Source organism: Kogia breviceps, chromosome 16 (assembly GCF_026419965.1).
Source record: "Kogia breviceps isolate mKogBre1 chromosome 16, mKogBre1 haplotype 1, whole genome shotgun sequence".
Lineage (NCBI taxonomy): Eukaryota > Metazoa > Chordata > Mammalia > Artiodactyla > Physeteridae > Kogia > Kogia breviceps.
The window spans coordinates 18,757,265-18,784,967 of NC_081325.1; the positions used below are offsets into that span (position 1 = coordinate 18,757,265).

The 27,703-nt window shown below is 43.9% G+C and overlaps 2 protein-coding genes across 19 annotated transcripts in view; both read left to right on the forward strand.

Annotated features, from left to right (window-relative positions):
• Positions 1-9,146, forward strand: part of EBPL (EBP like) — a 66,353-nt gene extending 57,207 nt beyond the window's left edge. The window contains exons 4-5 of one of the 3 annotated variants that reach the window (XM_067016307.1): positions 5,236-5,438; positions 9,063-9,146. In XM_067016307.1, the coding sequence (XP_066872408.1) occupies positions 5,236-5,410 (175 nt within the window). In that variant the 3' untranslated portion in view covers positions 5,411-5,438; positions 9,063-9,146. Of the gene's footprint in view, positions 1-5,235; positions 5,439-9,062 lie in introns of those variants that run through there. The other 2 variants (XM_067016308.1, XR_010837136.1) reach the window with 2 other exon arrangements.
• Positions 9,147-10,116: 970 nt separating this feature from the next.
• The window catches only part of RCBTB1 (RCC1 and BTB domain containing protein 1), a 63,531-nt gene continuing 45,944 nt past the window's right edge, over positions 10,117-27,703 (forward strand). For 6 of the 16 annotated variants that reach the window (XM_067016291.1, XM_067016294.1, XM_067016301.1 and 3 more), the window contains exons 1-2: positions 23,987-24,366; positions 24,906-25,010. Coding sequence is in view for 1 of the 16 variants with exons in the window: in XM_067016289.1 (XP_066872390.1) it covers positions 24,334-24,366 (33 nt within the window). In the remaining 15 variants the exon portion in view is untranslated. Of the gene's footprint in view, positions 10,144-10,229; positions 10,358-16,400; positions 16,575-23,979; positions 24,367-24,905; positions 25,011-27,703 lie in introns of those variants that run through there. The other 10 variants (XM_067016300.1, XM_067016293.1, XM_067016296.1 and 7 more) reach the window with 5 other exon arrangements.

Here is a 27,703-nt window from a genome sequence, read left to right on the forward strand (position 1 = left end):
GGGGGCTGAGGGGCCAGGGATGCTACTCTGGCCCTGGTTCCCCTTGTCTGAGCCCAGGGAGAAGGGAGTCTGGCGGACTGAAGAAGCCATTGACTTGAGGGGCTCCGAGGCACCATACCAGGCTTCTTGGGTGCTGAGTGGCCCCCGGGTGACACAGTGAAGGGAGGGAGACTCCCCCAGCCTCCTGCCCTGAGGATTCCAGGGAAGCCTGGGGCCCCAGGGCCAGCATGCACGCCGCCGTCTGGAGGCCTGGCTTTGGTACTGCCAGTCAGGCTGTTAGAGAAACATCGCCCTCTGGGGTCTAGACAGGCATTCAGGGGGAGGACCCCTGAGCACTGACCAGTCTCCCCTGGAAATAAGGGAGCCTTTCCTGAGGGCTAAGGTCCCCCCTATAAGCTGGAGAAGATGAGAAGCAGTGAAACAGCGATTACATTGAATGGGGCTCTAGTTCTACCCGAAGGCCATGTGGCCTGAATTGCCCCTGTACATTCCAACCCCATCCCTTTGGCTCAGCAGGGAGGAAAGCTTTTCATTGGACGCCCTCGTGTGGGGAGCCATAGAAGGGCTGCTGATAGAAGGGCCGCTGACCTGGGAGGCAATGAGGAGCAGAAGGTAACAGAGCGGGCTTTGGTTTGGGACCATCTGGGGGCACACTTGGTCTCCACTACTTATTTGCTGTGTCACCTCATGCATGTTCCTGAATGTCTCTGTGCCTCCGTTTCTTTCTCTGTAAAATGGAGATGATGATAATAATATGGTACCTAACTTGAAGGGTTATTGGGAGGATTACATAAGTTAAGGCACATCACTAAGCACTCACATCAGGTACCTAGTCCCAGGTTAGTTCTGTGAAATAAGGAAAGGGGAGCCATCAAAAGCAGAGGCGTGGTTGGAGAGGGACATGCAGCTTTGTAAGCCTGTGACTGCAGCTTCTAGAACTATAATAAAGACGGGTGTCTCTGCTGGGCTCACTGATACCAGGAGAGACAAGGGTCTTGGGCCCCACCTCTACTGTCCCTAGAACTTAGGACTTCCCATGATGGCCACTGGATAGCACCCCATGGTTCAGAGAATGAGGTTAGAGATCTATTTTTGCCAATTCTTGGGCAGATATTCAGGCCCGGAGGATCGAGGCCTACTCTCTGCACTCACAAAGAAATGATTTATAGGCCATAATGCTATTTCTTACATTTCCAATGGGATCTATTCGGCCCAAGATCAGGGAGCAGTTTTCCGTGCAGCACACCTGGAGAAGGTGTGGGAGGAGGGGAGACGTGGCGGATTCACAGGTGAATACATCAACCGTGGAAGTTGTGTCCGAACAGGCTGCTTGGAAACAATGGAAAGTTGGTGGATTTTTTTTTTTTTTTTTTTTTTTTTTTGCGGTATGCGGGCCTCTCACTGTTGTGGCCTCTCCCGTTGCGGAGCACAGGCTCCGGACGCGCAGGCTCAGCGGCCATGGCTCACGGGCTTAGTTGCTCCGCGGCATGTGGGATCTTCCCGGACCAGGGCACGAACCCGTGTCTCCTGCATCGGCAGGCAGATTCTCAACCACTGCGCCACCAGGGAAGCCCAAGTTGGTGGATTTTAAGGGATTGTTTATCATGGAACAGAACCTGGTGATGGCTTTCTTTTCTCCTCTCTACAGTTAGGTTCAAAGGGAGAAAGTACTAGAATCAGAGGTTTGTTCCTCTGGAAAGTGCTGGAGAAACGCTGACAAATTCCTCCTTCCGGCCGTCCTTTTCCTGGGCTGCATGGGGGACTCTGGCTTTCTGTCTGTCTGTTACAGCCTTATCTTTCTCTAGTCTCTCACTTTCTCAACTTGGCAATATCCAAGTAAGTAACTGGTTTCCAAGGACTGCATCTTTCGAAGATCAGGTTTTATTCATTTATATTTTCAAGCTCTCCATACAAAATTCAAAAGGTACAAAAGGGTCGAGTGTCAAGGAAGTTTCCCTCTCACCCCTGTCCTCCTGCCATGCAGGTGCTTTCCTGGGAAAATAAACCCACATCATCGGCTTCTTAGATATTTTCCCAGAGACAGTCTGTGCACATGTAAGCAAGTATGATACATTAGTTTTTCATGGTTTTCCTTTCTTTCTTTCCCCAAATGGTAACATACTCTGAGACATTTAATCTCTAGAGTAAATCTTCTCTTAATCACTTTCTTAGGCTTCGGCTCTGTCAAGGGTCAGTGGGAGAGGCAGGGAGGAGTTGCAACCAGCAGCCACCCCACCCCCCACCGCCAACAGTGGGTGATGTGAGGGGCGTGTGAAAGCGGTCTTTGTGGGGTATTGTGGTGGCAATCAACACTCCAACCATGCTAAAAGTGGAAATTCTCTCAGACATTTAACTCCATCTGACTATCCTTTATTAGGCACTCCTGTGGAGCTCTAAGCAGTGTATTACAGGGAGGTATGGCCATGGGTAGGCTTTCCCCAGGCTCAGAGAAAGTGGGCAGAGAGCACAAGGTCGACGGATAAACTGAGACCAGTGACTTTCAGTGGCAGCACTTGGAAAGTTTGGTGAGTTCACGCTGCTGGCATTCAGTGTGTGGGGACCAGAGATGCTAGACGTGCTACAGTGCCCAGGAAAATTCTGCCCAAGAAAGAATGTTTCTTGAACTTGAATTCAGCTTTCGAATGCCCCAGACATTTCTCTCGTTTTTAAAAGCCCACTATTTGTAAAAGTTATCTGATCCTAGAACCTAATTTTGTTTTATATGTAAACCCAGACAATTTTCTGCATCGTTTCATGTACATGACGTTTTCCAGAGATGTCAATACTCTGTAAATTGAGGAAAGCTTGCACTTCGTTTTGTTTGGAGTTTTAGCGTGAGCTGTTCACCATTTTAAAAAATCACATCTCTGACAGCAGCAATGCCTGCGGCATTTAAGTTGCTGATGAGACACAGGAAAATGCTGTATCAGGTGCCAGTGAGGCCACAGTATTTCTTAAAAAAAATTTTTTTTTAAATTTATTTATTTTTGGCTGCATTGGTTCTTCGTTGCTGCGTACGGGCTTTCTCTAGTGGCGAGCGGGGGCTACTATCCTTCGTTGCAGTGCACAGGCTTTTCATTGCGGTGGCTTCTCTTGTTGCGCAGCACGGGCTCTAGGTGCGCGGGCTTCAGTGGTTGTGGCTCGCGGGCTCTAGAGTTCAGGCTCAGTAGTTGTGGCACACGGGCTTAGTTGCTCCGCGGCATGTGGGATCTTCCCGGAGCAGGGCTTGAACCCATGTCCCCTGCACTAGCAGGAGGATTCTTAACCATTGCAACCACCAGGGAAGGAGGCCACATTATTTCTATGTTTAGTTGCTGTGATTGTGCCTAAGCACTTATGATGGAAACAGAGATACTCTTACTACATTTACCTTCCTTATATTTATTCCTTATCTTTTAGTTAAAGCATTATATTGATTTTCTTTCAAGACCATGTGGGCAGGTAGATTCTACTATTTCTGATGTTCATTTCTTGATTTTAAAATATTGGACATTGTAAAACATGTGTCATGTAAAACAAGAGGTGAGTTGCCGTTTGGAGCCCCTCCCATAGGAGGAGATAGTTGGATAGAGGAAAGGATGAGTGAGGGCCAGTCATGGGGGAGCCAGATGGAATGACAGTGGGGGACCCCACACCGGAAGTTATACATGGTGACAGCCAGAGGGTACAGCTTCTTGCTGTCTGATCAGTGAAGTCTGTTCCTTCAAGGCAGCGTGCAGCCTCACCCTCATGGATCCTGGCTTCTACCGTGTCCTGTGGGCCACCTTGGAGCAGAACACTGTCCCACCATATGCTCATTGGCTTTTTTTTTTTTTTTTTTTTTGCGGTACACAGGCCTCTCACTGTTGTGGCCTCTCCCGTTGCGGAGCGCAGGCTCCGGACGCGCAGGCTCAGCGGCCATGGCTCACGGGCCTAGACGCTCCGCGGCACGTGGGATCTTCCCGGACCGGGACACGAACCCGCGTCCCCTGCATCGGCAGGCGGACTCTCAACCACTGCGCCACCAGGGAAGCCCCCACCATATGCTCAGTATTACACAGGGGACAGGTGCAGGAGCAAGTCAGCCACCCTAAAACTCCACATTCATCGTAGGTGGGAATTTTTGTGTATGAAGATCTAAATCAGGCATAAGGTACAGTAGACACTAATTGCGAAGATATTTATATTTATAATATATAAATATTTTTATTTTTTCATATACCTTTTAAACAGATATATCTGTGATAGCTCTGTGCCTTTCCATGCTTTTCCTAGGCAATTGCTTTCATGGAATATTGCTGATATATTACCCCCCATAGATCTTCCCAGAACACAGAACTCTGTCTGCCTATGCTTTTCTAGTACTTTAACTACAAATGAGGCTCTCCTAACCGAAGGTGAATCAATAGGAAACATTCTACAAGAAATATTTATTCTGCAAATGGCATGTGGAAGCTGCTTCCCTGTGTTCCCTAAATCCTGGGTTTGGGATGCTCTGTGCCTCCCTCACAGCGTCTGAAGAGCTGGGCTGACTTCCTGGTGCATCTTCCCCAGGGCCTGCGTGGAGTGTCCTAGGCCTGCGGCTCCTGATGGGAGGCCTTCCCAGAGCACAGCTGGAGGCCCACATCTGCATCTCTGCTGCCCGTGCCTTCAGCTCTGGGCTCAGCCTCCTGGATTATTTTGAAATCCATCTAACGGCCTTAGTGGAGAGAAAACAAATGCCCTTTGTGTGCCCCACTACTATCATTGTCATATTTTCTCATCTTGCCTCCCTTTTTTGGCCAGAGTTTCTTCAACAATCCACAGCCCCCTCATTTCTTGTGTTCCGTTGCACTTAATAATCGGTTTGCCAGTTAGAGTCCGGCCTAATTATAGCTGTTCCACGTGGGTGTAACCAGAATGTACATACACGTCTGTCTTCTGATTTATTTCATTTAAGTCTATATAGAAAATGACACAGCCTTACCCCTACATAGTCTCCAATAAAAACTTTTGTGTTGGCTTCATAACTATATTACATCAAGGAGAAATACTATGACTTCTCAAATAATGCTGAATTAAAGATTTTGTGAATAAAGTTTTTCTCTTCATTTGGATTATTTCCATTGGCTAAATTGCCAGAGTTGGTATTTCTAGGACGGAAGAAATGAACGCTTCATGGCTTGCTCAGATCTTACAATATGTCATCATGTTACACTACGAGTTACGCCTTGATTTTACAAGTTGCATTTTTCTTTTTCTTTTTTTCTTTTACAGACTGTTCAGCCCTCCAGCTCCCCAGGCTCAAAGCACCCATGCTTTGAGTTCCTCAGCCTTCAGAGAGGAGGTGGTAGCTGGATGTACTGTCCCCAGACACTGTTGCAGGGAAGAGCTTCCAGGTGCCGCAGAGATTGGGGAAGAGAGGAAACGTTCCCACTGTAGAGGATGTTGATGTAATGACGATAATGGTAATGGTACTGGTAGGCACCATTTACTGGGTTCTTTATGTTAGGCGTTTAATGATCTCATTTCCTCCTCTTGACCACTGTGCCAGGTAGGTATCGTTATCACCATTTCATTAAGAAAAAGCTGAGGTGACGTTCAGAGAAGCAAAGTAACTATGCTTTCAGCTGCAAGTGGCTGAAGCTAGGTTTTCTTATGATCTCACTCGACCGTAGGTAAGGGGGGAGGCGGTCCCAGGTTGGTTCAGCAGCTCAGCAGTGTCATCCAGGAGCCAATCTCCTTCCACACTTCTGCTTTGGCGTCAACTTGTGGGTGATGTTTCCTTTCCTCGGTGCAGCAACACCAAGCTTCTCATCCTCACACAACCGAATTCAAAAGCAGGAAGAAGGGAAAGGTGGCAGTCTTCTCGTGTGTTTGTGTGCATGTGCATGTGTGTGTGTGTGTGTGTGTGTGTGTGTGTATTTATTTTATCAGGAAGGAAATATCCCCCCAAAGCCTCCCAGTCAATTTTATCTGATATCTCATTGTCCAAGAGAATGAAATGAATTGGTTTGGCCAGGCAGGGTTCACCTCTGAGCGTACTGTCTCTGTCTCTCGATAGCTGAATAGAGTTGCACTATTCTAGGGAGAAGAAAGCGGGAATGGTGTCGGGTGGGCAACAGTGTCGACTGCATTTCCCCAGCATTCCATGGTAGAGGGTTGTCTTCTTACACACGTGCTTTCTTCCAAGATCGTCTTTAACATGAGTTAACAATGTGTGTGTGTGTGTGCTCACGCGTGTGTGTGCCAGCGGGCATGTCCCAGGTGCTCACGCTTGGTTGCTGGTGTAGCCTGGTCATCGAGTCCAAAGATAAGAAATCAGTGGAAATGCTGCAGTAATTCTTGCTTGCTATCTTGCAAATGAGAGACAGGGCAGGACAGCGAGGCTGTATTAGTGAGGCACCATCATGTATCAAGGAAGAAGGCAGGTTGAAGAACGAGGAGATCGGGATTCAAGCCCCAGATCTGCTACTTTCTATCTGTGTTACCTTGGGTAAGTTATTTAATCTTTCTGAACCTCAGTTTTCTCATCTGTAAAGCAAGAAGGTTGGACTAGGTCATCTCTAAATTTTGTTCAGCTCTGATATTCTGTAGTTACAGTGCAATTTTTACTGAGCAGCTATGAGCAGTGCTCTGTACAGTCTATCACATTATTTTTTAAAAAACCTTTCAGAATGCATCTGCATGCCGTATGAATGGAAGAGGTCAACATTATTCATGTATATGGAGACTAGGACATCATGTAACAGAATTAGATATAGAATATAGTATTGCAGACTCTTTTTAAATGTCTTTATTTTGCATTACAAATTGTACTTTGAGTTATTATCACTTTAACTGGCTTGTGTTTTACATTTACAGCACAGCTCATCTTCCAGAACTTTTCACTGTTTCTAGTTTCCTTTTATTGGAAACACCATCTCTTTATAACTGAGAAAGAAAGAACATGGCAGAGTTGGGGGAAATTTTTGTGCCTGTCTCTTTTGACTCTCTCTCTCTCTCTCACTCTGAACATAAATAGTATCTTGGCAGCTGATCTTTGTCCTTTAAAAAAAACACATGAAAAGGAAACAGCAGTGGATGATCTGCTTTCTGAAACAGTGTAAGAAAGATCTGAAGAGTGTTAGCTTTGCACTGAAGCTCCTTCAGCTTCTGCTTTTACAATATTTGCAGGAAGTTTCCACAAGGGGGAAAAGAAACAGTGGCCAGAGACTGTCTCTTGAAAATATGCAGGAAGGGTAATGTGGAGGCCAAGACAGACGTGTGTGAGGAGCTCCAGCCGTGCCTCAAAACAGGAACTGATGACAGGGAGGTTTTGCTATCTTCCAGGGTTGTTTTAATATGCAAAGTAGGTCCTCAGCAGCAGCTGCTATTCAGTCAGCCACATTTCCTGAACTGGATAGTGTATTTTTAGTTGACAGGAAAAAAACCACTTGGTTAGGAAGGAGCTTGGATGGTCACATCTCAGAAACTCAGATCAGCACTTGAGACTTTACTACATTTCCCAGATGAGTTACTGTCACTCTGGGCAGCAAGCAACAGAGTGTTCACTTCAATTCTCTTCTTTTTATTAAAAATCATTATATAAGTTATGATGAATATATTTTTCTGTATGAGCGTCAAACAACATAAAAGTCTACAAGGTGAAATTCCTAAGCTCACCCTCCAAATCACTACTCCCCTCAGAGATAATCAGAATCCACAGTTTGATGTACATTTTTACAGTGATATTTCTATAATATACTCACATATTTGGAGCAGACAGATATTTTATTATTTATTTTTGTTTGGTTAGGTCTTTTTTTAAATGTAATTGTGATGTCTGTAACATTTCATTTAACAATGTTGCAGTGATTTCTCCATGTTAGCACATATAAGTCTACCTTTGTTATCTTTTGTTACTATTTTTAAAAATAATTTATTAAATATTGAGAAGGCCATAAGAAGTATAATACTAAAACACAGGTGAAATTATGTGATCCTAGAGATTTGCAGAATCTGCAGGAGACCTTTCTAGAACAGGGAGTGCTGCAGCTTCCCCAGGCCAATCTTACGTGGCTGCACAGGTATCGATAAGATGGGAGATCAATGGCTGCTCTAGAGGGAAGGCAGAGCATTCCCCAAAGAATGGGTGTTTACACAATATAGGATTGTTCGTATACTTTTGGTCCCTAGCACACATTGCCCAAGTGGTGTTCTTGAGGTTGGTACATAACTGTGCTTGGGAAAGATGTGGAGGCTGGAGGAGGTGAGGAGATGGGGAGAAATCTGGAGTGTAGAGAAGCTTGGATTTCCATTGACACACTTTATTTTCCCCTAGAGAGATACTGACACACAGTCACTGGATTAAATTGATGCTCCCATCTCAATTAACTAACTAGGTAGGAATAACAAATTTACATACCACTGTGTGGGCTTATTCTCATGAACCCTCCATCCAAAAAAGTAAAAAAAGAAAAAAGGAAGTGTGGGGTTTTTTAAACCCTCAAACACTGAAAACTTTTCTTCCCTTTTACTGCTTTCCCCAGTCACATCAGGTGAGTTATATGTGAAATTGATATTTCAGAGTTTGCCGTGGTAGAAAAAGAAAGAAGTAGGTATAAGCCTTTAAAAGAGAAAAGAGGAGACTTCCCTGGTGGCGCAGTGGTTGAGAGTCCGCCTGCAGATGCAGGGGATACGGGTTCGTGCCCGGGTCCGGGAAGATCCCACGTGCCGTGGAGCGGCACGTGAGCCATGGCCGCTGCGCCTGCGCGTCCAGAGCCTGTGCTCCGCAACGGGAGAGGCTATAGCAGTGAGAGGCCCCAGTACCGCAAAAAAGAGAAGAGGGACGTGTAAAAACTATATCAGGATATGAATAGCAATGCCCCCCCCCCAATCGTTTGAAACAAAGTGTGAGAGGCAGCAGCAACACCGGATTTCCATAGTCACCCACTAGATCTGTTGCCTTTTAAACAACTTTAGATATCATTTTAATTTTGATAAATGCAGGGAGAGGGCAGGGAAATGTCTGCCTGGCGTTTTACAACATATTAAGCTTATACCTTGCTAAAACTCTAGGAAATGGTGACTCCTGTATAAATTCTGATTCTCCTTCTTCCTAGGGGTGTTTTATCCATATTTGAAGACTCCTTGGAGATCCCTATTGTAAGATTGGGAATTCTGCCTTCTAATTCAGCTCATTGATTCACTTCTGAGTGGACTGAGACAAATCCTACTAATTGTTGAATTTGTTTCCTTGTTTGTGAAGCACTGAAGTAAGTAATCCTCTTGTGGAAGTGCCTGGGCCACCCCTGTAGCGGGATCGGAAATATTGCAGTGATTTTTAGAGTTGGATGAAGAAATGTATCTTGAAATTTAAAAGTAGTTAAGCCTATAGCATTTACCATAGCTGGGTGTGAATTTTCTATCAAAGACAATGTCAAATCTAGGTTGGTTAATAAATACACTAGAAGCAAACACAGTAAATGGGAATAAAACATTTAACAGATGTTAAGTTTGGCTCACGCCACATGGTGGCAGGCTTACTCTGTGTTGTGCTTCGTTTTCAAGCAACAAATCTAAATGCTTGCATTTAACTACATTAAATCTTAGAAAGTTAACTTTTAGAAAGTTAACTTTTAGGAGGTATGACAGAAGTTATTAATTCGTCAAGATTATATTTTCTTATAAAGTGTTCTTTACGTTGTATGATACCTGAGCAGCAGTGATTTGAGCCTACAACAGGACATTCTACCTCTAGATCTCAATTACTTCATCACTAAAATGATGGGCTTGGATTACTTACAGTTCTAAAATTGTCATACCTCTCCTATAACTAAAAAAAGCCTAAACAGTCTTCTTCAGTAACAAGAATTTCAGTCATCTTGCAGTTAACTTGATAAGGAATATAGTTTTTTAGTTAGATTGCCTAGATTTGAATTTGAGTTCTGTCATTTGTTAATCGTGAGGTGAGGAATTTCACCTGTCAAAATTCCAGTTTCCTCACCTGTAAAGTGCTATAAATTATACTACATACCCAATGGGGTTGTTAGAATTAAATGCAGAAAAATGTATGTGTGGCAGAGACTCGCAAACTGTTCACCAAATCATTTCTTTTTTTTCCCGGACAATCAGCTAAACCACAGTCCACATCGTCACCTGCAGTTAATTGTGGTCATAAGACTGAATTCTGGCCAATGGAATGTAAGAGAAAGAAATTCATGCTACTCCTAGGCTCAGCTCACAAAAATCTCCCATCGTGATCCTCCTTGTTCTTTCAACTTCTGCAGTTTCCCCGGAAGCTCCTTGTTAAAGATGGCCGGACCGCCATCTTTAGGAAATGGAAGGAAACTTGGTCCCGAAGCCCGGTGTGGAGGAGAGATTTATGCCTGTTAGAAACACTCGTTTTAGACTTTACGTAAGTGAGAAATAAACTTCGATTTTGTTAAGCCACTGAGATTCTGGGATTTATCCATTATGGCAGCTAGCGTTAACTAAAATAGCATGTAAAGCACTTAGCACAATACCTGTTTAATAAATATTAGATGTTATCAATATCATGACTCTTAATAATACAGACCAAGAGCCTAAAACTCTGAACTGAAAACACAAGCAATAGTATGGAAATCTCTTCTGCAGTATACAAGACTTGGGCCCCCCCTTTTTTTTAAAACTAGAGAAAGTTGCATGTAGAAGTAGGAAAAATCTGAAGAGTTCACGTATGTAACTTGTAGAAAGTCAGTATTTTGTATTTATATTTGCTACATACACTTTGGGGGAAAATTAACATAATATAAAAGAAGAAAAATTGAGTTAAAAATTTAAGTTGGTGCTATCTTTTTGTGTGTGTGTGGTACGCGGGCCTCTCACTGTTGTGGCCTCTGTTGTTGCGGAGCACAGGCTCCGGACGCGCAGGCCCAGCGGCCATGGCTCACGGGCCCAGCCGCTCCGCGGCATGTGGGATCTTCCCGGACCGGGGCACGAATCCATGTCCCCTGCATCAGCAGGCGGACTCCCAACCACTGCACCACCAGGAAAGCCCCGTGCTATCTTTGAAATAATATTTTTTAAAAATTGAAGTACAGTTGATGTACTGTATCATGTATCAAGTTTTAGGTGTCCACCATAGTGATTCCCAATTTTAAAAGGTTGTATTCCATTTATAGCTATTATAAAATATTGGCTATATTCCCTGTGTTGTACTATATATCCCTGTAGGTTATGTATTATATACACAGTATATTTTATACATAGTTTGTACCTCTTAATCCCTTACCACTATTTTGCCCCACCCCCTTTCCCTCTCCCCACTGGTAACTACTAGTTTGTTCTTTATATCTGTGTAAAATAATATTTTAAATTATTTCTTCCTTGTGATGACTTCAGTGTTATGATTCATTCAATGATTTCTCTTAGTACTTCACACAATGCTTATCTTTCTTTCTTGAAAATGTCTTTTCTTGGCTCCAACACTTTCCGATATTTTAACACTTTTGCTCTTGCCTATTCCCAGTTCTCTTAAAGCCCAGATCAAATTTCGCATATTCAAAGACTTCCAACATCCTGGTTGGAAAGGATCCCACTTACACTGAACTGTAACATTTATACAATCCAAAGCTCTTAACCACTTGCTGTCTTCTATAGTAGGGTTTATTTTCAGGTGGGTTTATAAAGCTTGCTTCTCCCTAACAGACTGTAAACTACCTGATGAGAGAGACTGTGTTTTTTGTTTTGTTTTGTTTTGTTCTAACATCTTTATTGGAGTATAATTGCTTTACAATGCTGTTAGTTTCTGCTTTATAACAAAGTGAATCAGCTCTACATATACATATATACCCCATAACGCCTTCCTCTTGCATCTCCCTCTCACCCTCTCTATCCCACCCCTATAGGTGGTCACAAAGCATTTAGCTGATCTCCCTGTGCTATGCTGCTGCTTCCCACTAGCTATCTGTTTTACATTTGGTAGTGTATATTTGTCCATGCCACTTTACCCTTCCCCCTCCCCACGTCCTCAAGTCAATTCTGTACACCTGAGTCTTTATTCCTGTCCTGCCCCTAGGTTCTTCAGAACCATATATTTTTAAAATTCGATATATAGGTGTTAGCATGCGGTATTTGTTTTTCTCTTTCTGACTTACTTCACTCTGTATGACAGACTCTAGGTCCATCCACCTCGCTACAAATAAGTCAATTTCATTTATTGTTATGACTGAGGCCTCGTAGAATGAGTTTGGGAGTGTTCCTCCCTCTGCTATATTTTGGAAGAGTTTGAGAAGGATGGGTACTAGCTCTTCTCTAAATGTTTGATAGAATTCTCCTGTGAAGCCATTTGGTCCTGGATGTTGTTTGTTGGAAGATTTTTAGTCACAGTCTCAATTTCAGTGCTTGTGATTGGTCTGTTCATGTTTTCTATTTCTTCCTGGTTCAGTCTTGGAAGGTTGTGCATTTCTAAGAATTTGTCCATTTCTTCCAGGTTGTCCATTTTATTGGCAAATAGTTGCTTGTAGTAATCTCTCATGATCCTTTGTATTTCTGCAGTGTCAGTTGTTACTTCTCCTTTTTCATTTCTAATTTTATTGATTTGAGTCTTCTCCCTTTTTTTTCCTGATGAGTAAGGCTAATGGTTTATCAATTTTGTTTATCTTCTTAAAGAACCAGCTTTTAGCTTTACTGATCTTTGCTATTGTTTCCTTCATTTCTTTTTCATTTATTTCTGATCTGATCTTTATGATTTCTTTCCTTCTGCTAACTTTGGGGTCTTTTTTGTTCTTCTTTCTCTAATTGCTTTAAGTGTAAGTTTAGGCTGTTTATATGAGATGTTTCTTGTTTCTTGAGGTAGGATTGTATTCTATAAACTTCCCTCTTAGAATTGTTTTGCTGCATCCCATAGGTTTTGGGTCATCATGTTTTCACTGCCACTTGTGTCTAGGTATTTTTTGATTTCCTCTTTGATTTCTTCAGTGATCTCTTGGTTATTAACAACTGTATTGCTTAGCCTCCATGTGTTTGCATTTTTTACCGACTTTTCCCTGTAAACTAGTCTCATAGCGTTGTGATCAGAAAAGATAGTTGATAATCACATCAATTTTCAATTTTCTTAAATTTACCAAGGCTTGATTTGTGACCCAAGATATGATCTATCCTGGAGAATGTTCCGTGAGCACTTGAGGAGAAAGTGTATTCTGTTGTTTTTGGATGGAATGTCCTATAAATATCAATTAAGTCCATCTTGTTTAATGTATCATTTAAAGCTTTTGTTTCCTTATTTATTTTCATTTTGGATGATCTTTCCATTGGTCAAAGTGGGGTGTTAAAGTCCCCTACTATGATTGTGTTACTGTCCATTTCCCCTTTTATGGCTGTTAGCGTTTGCCTTCTGTATTGAGGTGCGGCTATATTGGGTGCATAAATATTTACAATTGTTATATCTTCTTCTTGGATTGATCCCTTGCTTATTTTGTAGTGTCCTTCTTTGTCTCTTGTAATAATCTTTATTTTAAAGTCGATTTTGTCTGATATGAGAATTGCTACTCCAGCTTTCTTTTGATTTCCATTTGCATGGACTATCTTTTTCCATCCCCTCACTTTTAGTCTGTATGTGTCCCTAGATCTGAAGTGCGTTTCTAGTAGACAGCATATATAAGGGTCTTGTTTTTGTATCCATTCAACCAGTCTGTGTCTTTTGGTGGGAGCATTTAATGCATTTACATTTAAGGTAATTATCGATAATGTATGTTCCTATTACCATTTTCTTAATTGTTTTGGGTTTGTTATTGTAGGTCTTTTCCTTCTCTTGTGTTTCCTGCCTAGAGAAGTTCCTTTAGCATTTGTTGTATAGCTGGTTTGGTGGTGCTGAATTCTCTTAGTTCTGCTTGTCTGTAAATGTTTTAATTTCTCCGTCAAATCTGAATGAGGTCCTTGCTGGGTAGAGTAATCTTGGTTGTAGGTTTTTCCCTTTCATCAGTTTAAACATGTCCTGCCAGTCCCTTCTGGCTTGCAGAGTTTCTGCTGAAAGATTAGCTGTTAACCTTATGGGGATTCCCTTGTATGTTATTTGTTGTTTTTCCCTTGCTACTTTTAATATTTTTTCTTTGTATTTAATTTTTAATAGTTTGATTAATATGCGTCTTGGCATGTTTCTCCTTGGATTTATCCTGTATGGGACTCTCTGCACTTGCTGGACTTGATTAACTATTTCATTTCCCATATTGGGGAAGTTTTCAACTATAATCTCTTCAAATATTTTCTCAGTCCCTTTCTTTTTCTCTTCGTCTTCTCGGATCCCTATAATTAGAATGTTGGTGTGTTTAATGTTGTCCCAGAGGTCTCTAAGACTGTCCTCAATTCTTTTCATTCTTTTTTCTTTATTCTGCTCTGCAGTAGTTATTTCCACTATTTTATCTTCCAGGTCACTTAACTGTTCTTCTGCCTCAGTTATTCTGCTATTGTTCCCTTCTAGAGAATTTTTAATTTCATTTATTGTGTTGTTCATCATTGTTTGTTTGCTCTTTAGTTCTTCTAGGTCCTTGTTAAACGTTTCTTGTATTTTCTCCATTCTATTTCCAAAATTTTGGATATCTTTACTATCATTACTATGAATTCTTTCTCAGGTAGACTGCCTATTTCCTCTTCATTTGTTTGGACTGGTGGGTTTTTACCTTGCTCCTTCATCTGCTATGTGTTTCTCTGTCTTCTCATTTTGCTTAACTTACTGTGTTTGGGGTCTCCTTCTCGCAGGCTGCAGGTTTGTAGTTCCCATTGTTTTTGGTGTCTGCCCCCAGTGGCTAAGGTGGTTCAGTCATCTGTGCAGGCTTCCTGGTGGAGGGGACTAGAGCCTGTGTTCTGGTGGATGAGGCTGGATCTTGTCTTTCTGGTGGGCAGGACCACGTCTGGTGGTGTGTTTTGGGGTGTCTGTGACCTTATTATGATTTTAGGCAGCCTCTCTGCTAATGGATGGGGCTGTGTTCCTGTCTTGATAGTTGTTTGGCATAGGGTGTCCAGCACTGTAACTTGCTGGTCATTGAGTGGAGCTGGGTCTTAGCGTTGAGATGGAGATCTCTGGGAGAGCTTTTACTGTTTGATATTACATGGAGTCTGGAGGTCTCTAGTGGACCAGTGTCCTGAACTCGGTTCTCCCACCTCAGAGGCACAGGTCTGACACCTGGCCAGAGCACCAAAAGCCTATCAGCCACATGCCTCAGAAGAAAAGGGAGAAAAAAAGAAAAAAATAAAATAAAGTTATTAAAATAAAAAATAATTATTAGAAATTAAATAATGGGGCTTCCCTGGTGGCGCAGTGGTTGAGAATCCGCCTACTGATGCAGGGGACACGGGTTCGTGCCCAGGTCCGGGAAGATCCCACATGCCACGGAGCGGCTGGGCCTGTGAGCCATGGCCACTGAGCCTGCATGTCCGGAGCCTGTGCTCCGCAACGGGAGAGGCCACACCAGTGAGAGGCCCGCATACCGAAGAAAAAAAAAATTAAAAAGTAATAAAAAAAGAAAAAAGAAAGAAAGAAAGAAGAGAGCAACCAAACCAAAAAACAAATCCACCAATGATACCAAGTGCTAAAAACAGTACTAAAAAAAAAGGACAGACAGAACTCTAGAACAAAAGCAAAGCTATACAAAGAAAATCACACAAAGAAGCATACACATACACACCAAAAGAGAAAAAGGAAACATATATATATATATCTATATATATAAAAAAAGGAGGAAGAGAGCAACCAAATCAATAAACAAATCTACCAATGATAATAAACTCAATACTAAACTAAGATAAACATAAAGCCAGAAACAAATTAGATGCAGACAGCAAACCCCAAGACTACAGTTGCTCCCAAAGTCCACCGCCTCAATTTGGGATGATTTGTTGTTTGTTCAGGTTTTCCACAGCTGCAGGGTACATCAAGTTGATCGTGGAGATTTAATCCGCTGCTCCTGAGGCTGCTGGGAGAGATTTCCCTTTCCCTTCTTTGTTCGCACAGCTCCTGGGGTTCAGCTTTGGATTTGGCCCCACCTCAGTCGCCTGAGGGCATCTGTTCCCGCTCTTACAGGACAGGATTAAAGGAGCAGCTGATTTGGGGGCTCTGGCTCACTCATGCCGGTGGGAGGGAGGGGTGCGGATGCGAGGCGAGCCTGCGGTGGCAGAGGCCGGCGTGACGTTGCACCAGCCTGAGGCGCACCCTGCGTTCTTCCGGGGAAGTTGTCCCTGGATTACGGGACCCTGGCCGTGGCGGGCTGCACAGGCTCCCGGGAGGGGAGGTGTGGAGAGTGACCTGTGCTCGCACACAGGCTTCTTGGTGGCTGCAGCAGCAGCCTTAGCATCTCATGCCCGTCTCTGGGGTCCACGCTGATAGCCACGGCTCGTGCCCATCTCTGGAGCTCATTTGGGCGGTGCTCTGAATCCGCTCTCCTCGTGCACCCCAAAACAATAGTCTCTTGTCTCTTTGGCAGGTCCAGACTTTTTCCCGGACTCCCTCCCGGCTAGCTGTGGCGCACTATCCCCCTTCAGCCTGTGTTCACGCAGCCAACCCCCTCCTCTCCCTGGGATCCGACCTATGAAGCCTGAGCCTCAGCTCCCAGACCCCTGCCCGTCCCGGCGGGTGAGCAGACAAGCCTCTCGGGCTGGTGAGTGCTGGTTGGCACCGATCCTCTGTGCGGGAATCTCTCTGCTTTGCCCTCTGCACCCCTGTTGCTGCGCCCTCCTCTGTGGCTCTGAAGCTCCCTTCCCCTGATCCCCTCCACGAAGGGGCTTCCTAGTGTGTGGAAACTTTTCCTCCTTCACAGCTCCCTCCCAGAGGTGCAGGTACTGTCCCTATTCTTTTGTCTCTGTTTTTTCTTTTTTCTTTTGCCCTACCCAGGTACCTGTGGAGTTTCTTGCCTTTTGGGAAGTCTGAGGTCTTCTGCCAGCGTTCAGTAGGTGTTGTGTAGGAGTTGTTCCACATGTAGATGTATTTCTGATGTATTTGTGGGGAGGAAGATGATCTCCACGTCTTACTCCTCTGCCCTTGAAGGTCTCCTTGAGACCTTCTGTGTTATTGCCCACAGAAAAGAGTAGAGTTTTGTGCAAATAGTTATTGATACTAGACTCACTGGTATGAAAGCCCCAAGTATATGAGATTCCCCCTAACATTTTAGTATCTATCTTCCATGGAGTTTTATAAGAATGAAGAGCAACAGCTGAACAATACTTTATAATTGGGGGACAGTAGTGGCAGAGATGGTATTTTATGGTCAGTGGTTTCGGTTAGAGGAAGTTTACAAAGAATACATTGGTGCCTGATTTTCCATTTTGAAACGAGGATGATTTTATATGTACTACTGGTTAAACTTATTTTGCTTTTTTTCAGTCCATTCTAACTATTCATTTTTTTCTCTTTTTTGCATATTTGCTTAAGATGTTTTCCTTAAAAAGATTAAAAGTAATAGATAAATTTTTTAACATTGTATATACAACATCATAAGGACCTTAGAATGTTTAACTCTGAATCTTGCCTTTTATCTTCAATGTGATTGCTGTGTAATATCCTAGTTTCACCCTATTTACCCTCTAAAAATTAGTAGTAATTTTTTATAGTCAGTGTTTACTTAGATTTACCAATGTATCTACTTATTTCTTTGCTCATTATTGATTCTTGCATTCTAATCCTTCCTCCTTGGTTTATTTTTCTTCTTTCTGCAAGGGTCTGTGAGTGGGAAATTCTCTTAGTCTTGGTTTGAAAATGTCTTTGTTTTATCCTCACCTTTGAATGTTAGCTTAACTGGATAGAAAGTTCTAGATTAACAGATATTTCCCCCCATCATTTTGAAGATATTATTTCATTATCTTTGGCCTCTGTTGTTTGTACTAAGAAGCCAGCTTTGTATGTGTATTGTTTCTTTGTAGGTGAATGTGACTTTTAGGCCCATCCTTAACATTTGTAGAACCCAGTGCAAAATTACAAATGGAGGCCCACCTATCATATGTCTAAAAATTTGAGTTAAAAATCAAGCCAACAACTTGAATAAAGTATATTTTATTGTGTCTTGACAAATACAGCTTTTTAATAACCTGGATGGCCAAGCCTTGAATTTAGTATTCTTGGAATCCTTGGGGTTCCATATTGGAACTTGGCACAGCAGGGAGGGAGTACCATCCTGGTCCCTGTCCCAGAGTTCATCTCCCATCTTTTCCAATCCTGGCTTCATCCCACACTGCAAGGAGCTTTACACATATGCTTGGGGACACTCCACTTCCAAGCCCTACAGCAGTCCCTCCCTGACCACTCCATGGCCCTAAGGGTGCGCAGTCTGTCTTAGTGGGGAGGGATATAGGGAAGAGGTCCATGCAGGTCCTAGAAGTGGACTGGGAATTCTAGGGTCTTGGGCACCTGGAACATGGTTTGGAGGGAAGGAGCAAACTTTGCGTGGGCATGTTTCTTGATGTTGCAGTAACCTCCTTAATGGTTTCTTCCCATCCAGTCTTTTTCCCCACTATCAGACAGAATTTTTTTTAAGTGCAAATCACAGCATTTTTAAGCATCTTGCTTAAAAACCCTTTAAAGGCCTCCCATTGCATGTGAAACAAAATCCTTTAAAAGGACTACAGATCTCTCGGTGGTACTTCAACAGGCTAAGCTCTCTGGGAAGACCCTTTATCCAAGATGTTTCTCTTCCTAAGACACACTCTCCTACCTGCTCTTCCCATGGTCGACTTCTGTAGTATAATTTTTGGCTTAAACGTCACCTCCTCTCCAAGTACACCTTCCCTGTGTTTGCTATTGCTGCATCTTACTCATCTCCTTCAGAGTATAAGTCATACATTTATTTTACTTGTTTAGTGTCTTCTCCTTCAAACTACAATCTACACTAAAGAGATTGTCAAAGATAAGATTTCCTGGGAAGTGGACTCTGAGATGATTGGCACATAGAAAGTTTATTAGGAGGGACTCTAATTAACACCTATTGAACAAAAGAAAGTAAGACTGAGCAGCAGTCAGTCAGCGGAGGCTGGCTTCCCAGAAGGGGGCTGACTTTCAGCAAAGCAGTTCTCTCAGCTGAGGCAGTTCCTAAGAGGGCTGCAGCTGTGTTCTGGGCAGGGCGGTATCACATCCAGGAGGGTCTATGCCTCGCCCCACTCAGATCCACTTCCTTCACACGAATCCTTCACACGAAGGGGGAGCAGTTCCTTCAGGACACTGGGGGGCCATCTTTCCTTGGGAAACTTATCAAGAGGAAGGTTAGTAAGATGAACTACAACCCCCTGCTGCTGCAGTTGGTCTTGAGGCTGCAACCAGTAGCCATCCTCTCCCTCCTCACTGCCAATTAGCACCTCTGAAGGTTTAGGTGATTTACCCAGTGGAGTGACTCAGACTCTCCAAACCCATGAGTTCCTGTTACTGTTCACCATGCCCTTCTCAGGCTGCACCTGCTGCTTTTGTCCATCTGTCATCAAAATTGCACAAAACAGTACTAAAAGATGTCTAAGTCGATTATCTGGGTGCCGCGAACACATGCTTCCCTGCCTCCACTGTGTAACAGTAGCCTTACTGCCTCTTGATGGTAAGAGTCAATCACGCCCACCAGGATCTTACTCTTGCCTGCTGGTCCTTGAAACGAGGGGCCCAAAGTGCCTGGGTGGTGGTGTAGCCTAAAGTTCAATGGATATTCCTGCTGTGTTCCCTGGTAGAAATGTTCCCCCTCTGAGAACCAAGAGCTTTAAGCCTGTGGTTACTGTTGTGAGGATGAAAAAGCAGAAATTCCCCAAGTGGGTCACTGGAATTGATGGTAAATAGGGACACTCCTGCTTCCACACTTGGATCTCATTCCCAGGTATTCTGGGGATACAGCACCATATAATGGTGATTGATTTAGAGCATTACTGCATCCTCGAGGGTAGCACGTTATCCTCATAGGGTATCATCCCCAAGCTGACAATTCAGCCAAGCTTTCAACAGGCTGCTCTATTGCTTATTAGGCCAGTAGCTTCTGGGTGTTTTGCCAAGGGATAGGTCCAGTGGATTGCACAGCCATGTGCCCACTGCGACCTCTCCCTTGTTATAAAGAGGATGCCTTGGTCGAATTCCATATTTAAGAAGCTCTTTCATCTGACAAAGGGCAAGGAAGCAATTTTAAACCGAGTGTATTGGATCACTTTTACACATAAAGGTGATCTTATGTGGGAGTGATGTTGATACTATGAGAGGAGCAGTCTTATGCCTGGTCCAGGGAAGCAAAGTAGGTTTATCTTTTTATTTATTTTTTTAACATCTTTATTGGAGTATAATTGCTTTACAATGGTGTGTTAGTTTCGGCTGTATAACAAAGTGAATCAGCTACACATATACATATATCCCCATGTCTCCTCCCTCTTGCATCTCCCTCCCACCCCAGGTTTATCTTTTTATGCCACTTGTTCAGCATAGCATCTGCCTCAGTGCAGGTGAAGATATGAATCAGCAGAGTAGCCTACTTTAGCCAGGGCTAAGATGCTTGTTTGTTTATTTACTGTGTTTTCATGGTGAACAAAGGGAATTCATCTGGTTCTTGGGGTGAGGAAAAAAAGGAATTAGAATTAAAACTCTTTTCCTAGTCTCCATTATCACTTCTCTCCAGCTTCCCCCTGCTCCGCCCTGTTTTATGCCATCTTTATTTATCCCAACTGTAAGAGCAGAAATTATCCCCAAAGTAGTTTGATCAATAGGGATTGAGGTTGTAAAACTTATTGTGACTGATCATGTTTCTCTGTTTGGTTAAGCTAATTGAAAATCATGGTGGAATCTCCCTCTAGATAGATTCTATATTTTATTACATTTGCAAAATCCTAAAAGTTATGTCATTCTCAATTCTCAGAAATAATGATGTTTTTGAGAACGTCAGACAGATTTCCTAACTATGAATTACATACACAGGTAAACAATCTTATATAGTGACCTAAATATTCCCTATTTAGCCATTATAAGAGTTGGTGGTTCTCTGGCTTGTTTCTCTCAATCTTGACCAACAAGGAGAAGAGGGAGGGGCAGGGAAGAAAAGGTGGTGATACTCTGAGTACTCCCAGCTGTTTTCATTCTCGCAGGAGAAATAACATTCAAGTCTTTGAGGAAGTAACTGAAATCCCTTTCATTTTTGTTTGCTGACTGCCAAGAACTTTCTGGTGACGCATGAAAAACAAGTGTCCGCCTAGGGGGACCGTCAGAAGATTTTCTTGGCAAAGAAAATTGTGTAAGAGGTGCACTCAATCAAGTGTTAGATAGTCCAGCTGAAGGAAATGGGGCTGGATTGGCTGACCCACACCTGCCCCAAATGACACCTACGGTAGAAGAGCACAGTGGAAGAAAAGGGAGCAAACAAAAGATGATGTTCTAATTTTCCGTTTACTGAGAGCCCTTTTTTTTTTTTTTCTTTTTTTTTTTGCGGTACGCGGGCTGTTGTGGCCTCTCCCGTTGCGGAGCACAGGCTCCGGACGCGCAGGCTCAGCCGCTCCGCGGCACGTGGGATCTTCCCGGACCGGGGCACGAACCGGTGTCCCCTACATCGGCAGGCGGACTCTCAACCACTGCGCCACCAGGGAAGCCCAAGATTATCTTTTGAAATGAACTTCTGAAGCCTCTAAAAGTGATTAGAATTGTTCTATGTCCCACCCACCTTAACCCTTACGTTAACTGTGTTTCCCTAGGTTCTTGACATGCTTTTTACCAGCATAGCCCTGTATTAGCGCGAACACCAAGAATCAGAGTCCTCCTCCTTGCCCACCTCTGGAGATAGAGCCCAGTTTCTTCTTAAACTACTACTTGTAAATTGTGTTATTTTGCCCTGTAGAAAGAGTTTAGAGAGCTCTAAATTAATCTTCTTTGGAACAACTAATTTTGCTGTTTTCAGATAACAATTATAGAGAGCTTTTGGAGCTGGAAAAAAAAAAAAAGTTAAAAAAAATCACCCAGCACTAGTGCACAGGTCAATTTTAGGTGAAGAGCCTAGGATTTGTCTAATGGAAAGTTACTCAATCCAATAAATAAAACTAATACTAATAAATGGCTAATTCTTTCAAGTACATTAACATTAACCTAATTGGGTTTCCTTTGTTTCAGATGTAAATGAGGTCATCAAGTCCAGCCAGTCAGGGTTACTTGCTTTTTTTAAATAACACTGTTTCAGGCTTCCCTGTCTTTGAACACACTGCTCTCTCTTCTGGAAGAGCCTTCCCTCCCTTTTGCATCTAACTACCACTTGTCCACCAGATTCACCTTCCCAGGAAGTTTTTTTCCTAACCCCCTGTATAATTCGTGGTCCCCCATTTGTGTTCACTTAAGCATTCTGTATCACACCTTTCACCCTGGACTGGAATAACCAGACTATACCTTCCTTGAGATCAGCAACCAAGTCTTATTCAACTTTTCATCCTCCAAGATGCTGCAAATACAGCATCAGGCACACGATGATGAGCAGTGAGTGCTCAGGAAGTGTTCGATGACGCAAACCCCCATTTTTTCTCAAACATGTTTTATTGAAGTAATTTTGATCAGGTTGGAGCCTAAAGAAACTGACTTCAGTGTTTTGAGAAACGTAGGCCTCTTTTAGTAAATTCACTGAACCGCTGCTACCTTGGTCAAGCCATTTCGTTCAGTGGATATTAAGGTTCTATCACGTGGACCTTCACTCAGTGGATGTTGAGGACCTACCACATGGACCCTCCTCATTCAGTGGCTACTGAGGGCACAGAAATAAGCCCGGAGGTCTTGTTTTAAAGAGTTTATAATCTAGGGAAGAAGATAGGGATAGATAATTTACTTCTTAGAGGAAATGAACAGTACATTTTTGAGCAATGTGAGATTTATGTATCAGAATATGTACAGGGTCCTGGAAATCAGGGAAGGAGTTACATCTGACACCATCTGAATGAACTTCAGTTGCCGATGCTGTTGAATCAGGAGGATGCAGCGTAGGAAGACGAGTAGGTGGTATTTGACCTGGATTTTGAAAGACGAGTAGGAGACTGATGTGTACCTTGGCGTGTTGTTAAAGATAACAAGGGCTCAACAGTGGTTAAAGCAGTAAGAACAGAGTTTATTCAGGAACTATTGCAATAGGGGAAGAGAAACCTCAGTATAGAACTGGGCTCAGTTCCCCTATTGCAATAGTTTTTGATTAAAATCTGTTTTTACTGCCTTAACTACTGTCTGGTTCTGGTTTTCTTTATGGGAGGAGAGGGTGCTGATTCAAGGCATTTCAGACTGAGGCAAAAGAATGAACAAACATAAAGAGGAGTGAAGCAACTGAGGGAAAAAGTAAGTAATCTAAAGAAAATTGAGCAATCAAGGACAACAGGAATTCTCTGCAGCCAGAGCCTCGAGTACTGTTGCACAAGCGCTGGAAGATGAGGAAAAGTAGGCTTCTTTTAGCTTAGAAGATGCTATGTTTTCCTATTTAAATGGGGAAAGTAAGTTTAAACAAAATTGCTTGGAAAGTTATGCCAAGAAGTTGGGACTTTAATACTGTAGAGTCAGGGAGTTTCCAGAAAGCTGTGCAGTACTTTATCAAGATGACTGTGGTCTCAATAGATGTTAGGCTGCATGAAGCACCAGGAAGCATCTCCACTCCCAGCCTCGGTTTACTCATTTATAACAAGAAAAAAAATGGGTCTTTTGCTGTCTTAGGTCCCTTCCAATCTTGACAGCCTGCTTCCCCGAGGTACCGCTGCCTGCCTTCCTTCCATTACATGGGCCCTGTGCCTCACTCCCTCCTTCCTCTGATCTTGGTTCAGTTGCCACCTTCTCTATCCCCGGGCCTTAGGGGCTTTTCGACCGGTAGATAAACGGGGGGATGGTGGGAGCGTCTCTGGAGTAAAACGAGTCTCTCCTCCGAGGCCCTTTGTTCCCTGCAAGCACCACCTCAGTAATGCCCACGTGGGTAGGGCGCGCTATGGAGCAGGGAGAGGAGTTTCCAATTGCATGTCCGTCCTAGGTCCCTTTGGGGTGGCTGGATGGCCCTCCCCACGGCCAATCATCCAGGGAGGGCGGCAGGAGCCCGCCCCTCGCGCGTCCCTGGTTCCCGGAGAGACAAAAGCCTTTGAGTCTCGGTAACCACAAGAGCGCTACCGCGACTCTCCGCAGAGCCTGGGGGCGGATTCGGACGGCCAATCGGCTTCTTGAGGAGACCCGTGCCCGCCGCCCCGGGCCGAGAGACTAGAGGATCCCAGCCGGCCCGGCGAGCGGATTTGCCCGGGGCTGGCGGGGCTGGCGGGGCTAGCTGAGCGGCGGCATCACGTGAGGCGGCCCGGACCACGTGACCCGGCGGCCCGGCCCCCGGCCCACTTGCCAACTCCGCCCTTTCGCCCGCCACCCTCTGGGGAGTCTTGGGCCCGCGACGCTTGCGAGGTCTTCACTGCGCTCCCGGCTGCTGGGCCTGCATGGACTGCGCGCGGCCGCGGCTGGCCTCCCAGGTAGCCGTGGGGAAGGGGGGGCGCGGGCCCAAGCTCGCGGAGGCCCCTTTCGCCCCTGCCTTCTCCTTGGTCCCCCTTCCCCGCGGGCCTGGCCGGCGCGCCCCGTTACTCCTGCGCCCTCCCTCCCGCTTTCCGGACCGGGTCCCCCGGCCCCCCCGGCCCCCTGTCCGCCGGGCGCTGCATCCGGGCGGGTCATGGGGCGGCCGGCTCCGCATCGTTAGCGCCTTTGCTAGCGTTTCTTCCGAGGAGGAGGGAGGACAGGGTTGGGAGAAGGTCGGGAAAGTTTTCCCTACTCCCTCTCTTTTTTGAGCTTCAGGGACGCGGTTTTTCTCGTAGCTGAAGTCTGTCTCTGCTCTTGACGCTGTTTGCGTGAGAGGAGACCTCCCCTCCGGCTCTCCCGGTCCTCCCTTGGCCCTTCCCAAGATCTTAGCATCTCTTCCTCGCCTCCGAATGTCACAAACCATACTCTACGCTGTTTCCCTTTCGCCCACACCACGGAGTCCACCAGGGGTTTTCACTTAATAGGGACTTTTATCCAGGAGTGCGATGAACCGAATGAAAAGACATTTCTTGTCCTGCCTCGGGCAGACTACCTACTCTATTATATTTGAGATGAACATCTAGGCACGCTCTGGTCTGCTCTCGTAAGTAAGCTTTTTGTTTATATTTATTTGCATGTGAGACTCTCAGAAGTCATCTGCTGCAGAACTCTGCACCTGGGGATTACAACTTTATAAAGCAATATTATAACACTTAACCCCCCGCCCCAGATTCAGAGTCTTGTCTTTGGCCTGTTCTTTTTGGGGGGAGGATTGGAGGCAAATACTATGAGTTGCTGAAGCTGGTGTGCGTTGTGAGCTAGTAACATGAAAATACCAAGGTATACAATGCTGAAAGTAATGGAAAAATGATTTAACCCTGACAACAGTTTACAGTGTGCTTTAGATTTTAGAAAGTATCCATTTGAAGTGAGCACTGGTGAATTTCACCTTTTAAAACTGCTTTCAGGGTTGAATATGTAACTGTATATTTATCCTATTAATATTAATCTATTAATATAAGATTCTATTAATATAGCAGTTGATCTGTGGAATGGATATCTTTTAATCCATTGTGCAAATATCAGTCCATTTATTAATACTTCTAGACAGGTCCTTTTTTTCTACCCTCCAGCGTTTCTCTTGAAGAGGGGATATTAATCTCTAAAGAGAGTTCTTCCACGGTGGCTTTTATGTGTGATCCAAATGATCAAGTTCTGAGAACTTCGGAAATCAAATAGCCATAAAAACCAATGCTATCAAGTTTGTAGCTTTCAAAAAATTCTTTTAAAAATTTTAAAGCGTTCCCTCTGTGTTCTAGCAAGAGAACATCTTGCTTCATCTTAATAATCAGCAGTTCAATCTGAGAAGTCTGAGACAGTGTCCTCCTTTATCTGAAAGTCAGAGTGGGGAAGATGAAACTGAAGGGAAGCCCTAGACCTTTATTATTATTATTATTGGAGTAAGCATCGCTCCTTATTTTTAAAATTTTTTTGAATTTTATTTAATTTATTTTTAAAGACCTTTATTGTTACTATTATTATGCTGTTCCTTCTGTGTGTACTACATTAAAGAGTAAGACAGGCATGGGAAACAAGGTTTGGACCCTCGAGGAATCTAGAGTCCAAGCAGAAGCATAAAGAAGAATGTACATTACATGTAATTTATATCATCTAAAGATAACAAGTTAATATTTGGGGGTGTAAGCCCTTTTTTAAAATTAATTAATTTATTTTTGGCTGTGTTGGGTCTTTGTTGCTGTGCGCGGGCTTTCTGAAGTTGAGGTGAGCGGGGGCTAGTTTTTGTTGCGGTGCACGGGCTTCTCATTGCGGCGGCTTCTCGTTGCAGAGCACGGGCTCTAGGCGCACGGGCTTCAGTAGCTGTGGCTTGCGAGCTCTAGAGCGCAGGCTCAGTAGTTGTGGTGTACGGACTTAGTTGCTCCGCGGCATGTGGGATCTTCCTGGACCAGGGCTCGAACCCATGTCCCCTGCATTGACAGGTGGATTCTCAACCACTGCGCCACCAGGCCCTGGCGTGTAAGTCCTTTTTACGAGACAGATTTCCTGGGTTGCTGTGTTCAGATAGTGTGAGATTCCAGATTGTAAGAGATACTATGATATCCAAATCTAGTTCATTCCTGAGCCTAGGAGAGCCAGTAGCAAAAGTTTGAGTATTGAAGAATTTACCCAAATCTATTTGCTTCTTGAGTTTAGATAGAGTTTGGATAGCAAGAATTCAAATAGTTGGGGAGACCTCTACGTTTTCTAGTATTAGATATACTTAAAAAAATGAGATCATACTCATGCATACATAATATATTGTAAGGTGTGAAATGACTTCAGAAAATGATGAATCCCATCTGGGCATGATTATACTCAGACCGTTCCTGAAGGATGGTCCCTATTTATCCCGCAACCCCAGAAAAGATTCCATGGCTTTTCTAAGCTTAGCATTCCGTGGAGGAAAAGAAGATTTTTGCCCAGGTATTCTTTTTCATGCTTAAGAAAAAGTTCCAGTTTTGGAAATAGACGAAGTGTATCCCCTCTCTAGTGCTTCAATCCTGAGCTCAAGTGGTATTTGTGTAAAACATTCCATAATATTGCTTACAGCTGTGGTAGAGTTGTTTTCCAAAGATGACCCCCAGCAATCCCTGCCATCGAGAGTTGCCGGTCTGTTTCTGCTCCCTCTGAATCTAGGCGGCCTTGCGGCTTTCTTTGACCAGTAGAACATGGTGGAAGTGATGTGTGCCAGTTCTGGACCTCGTCCTTAAGAGGCCTGGCAGCTTCAGCATTTACCCTCTTGGAGGCCAACAGCATGTACAGAGGCTTGGGCTAGACCAGGTGGAGAGAGAGAGCCCACCTGAGAGAGATATGCGAGCAAGGCCTCTTTCAGCCCTAGTCAGGTTCCCAGTGCCTGTGACCCCAGCTGAGCCCAGTCAAAACACAATTGAGAGAAATAGCAAATTGCCGTTGTTTTAAGCCACTGAGTTTCTGGAATGGCATATTACTCGGCAAAAGGTAACAAACCCTGGGTACAAATCTGGTTCACATGTAAGTCAGTTCCAAGATGGGATACCTGAGCACAAAATTGTGGCCAGCCTATGCAGTGGCATGCTTTAAAGATAAATCTCTAAATGAATTAAATCTTTACTTCATATTAACATAAGGATGTACTTACTGAATTGATTAAACTGAAGACTGGCTATGTCGAGTACTAGGTAACTGGTTAAGTCAAAAGTCATTTTCTTTTGTGTAGTTGGTTATTATTTGTACATATGATTGTTATTATCAGTCTTAACA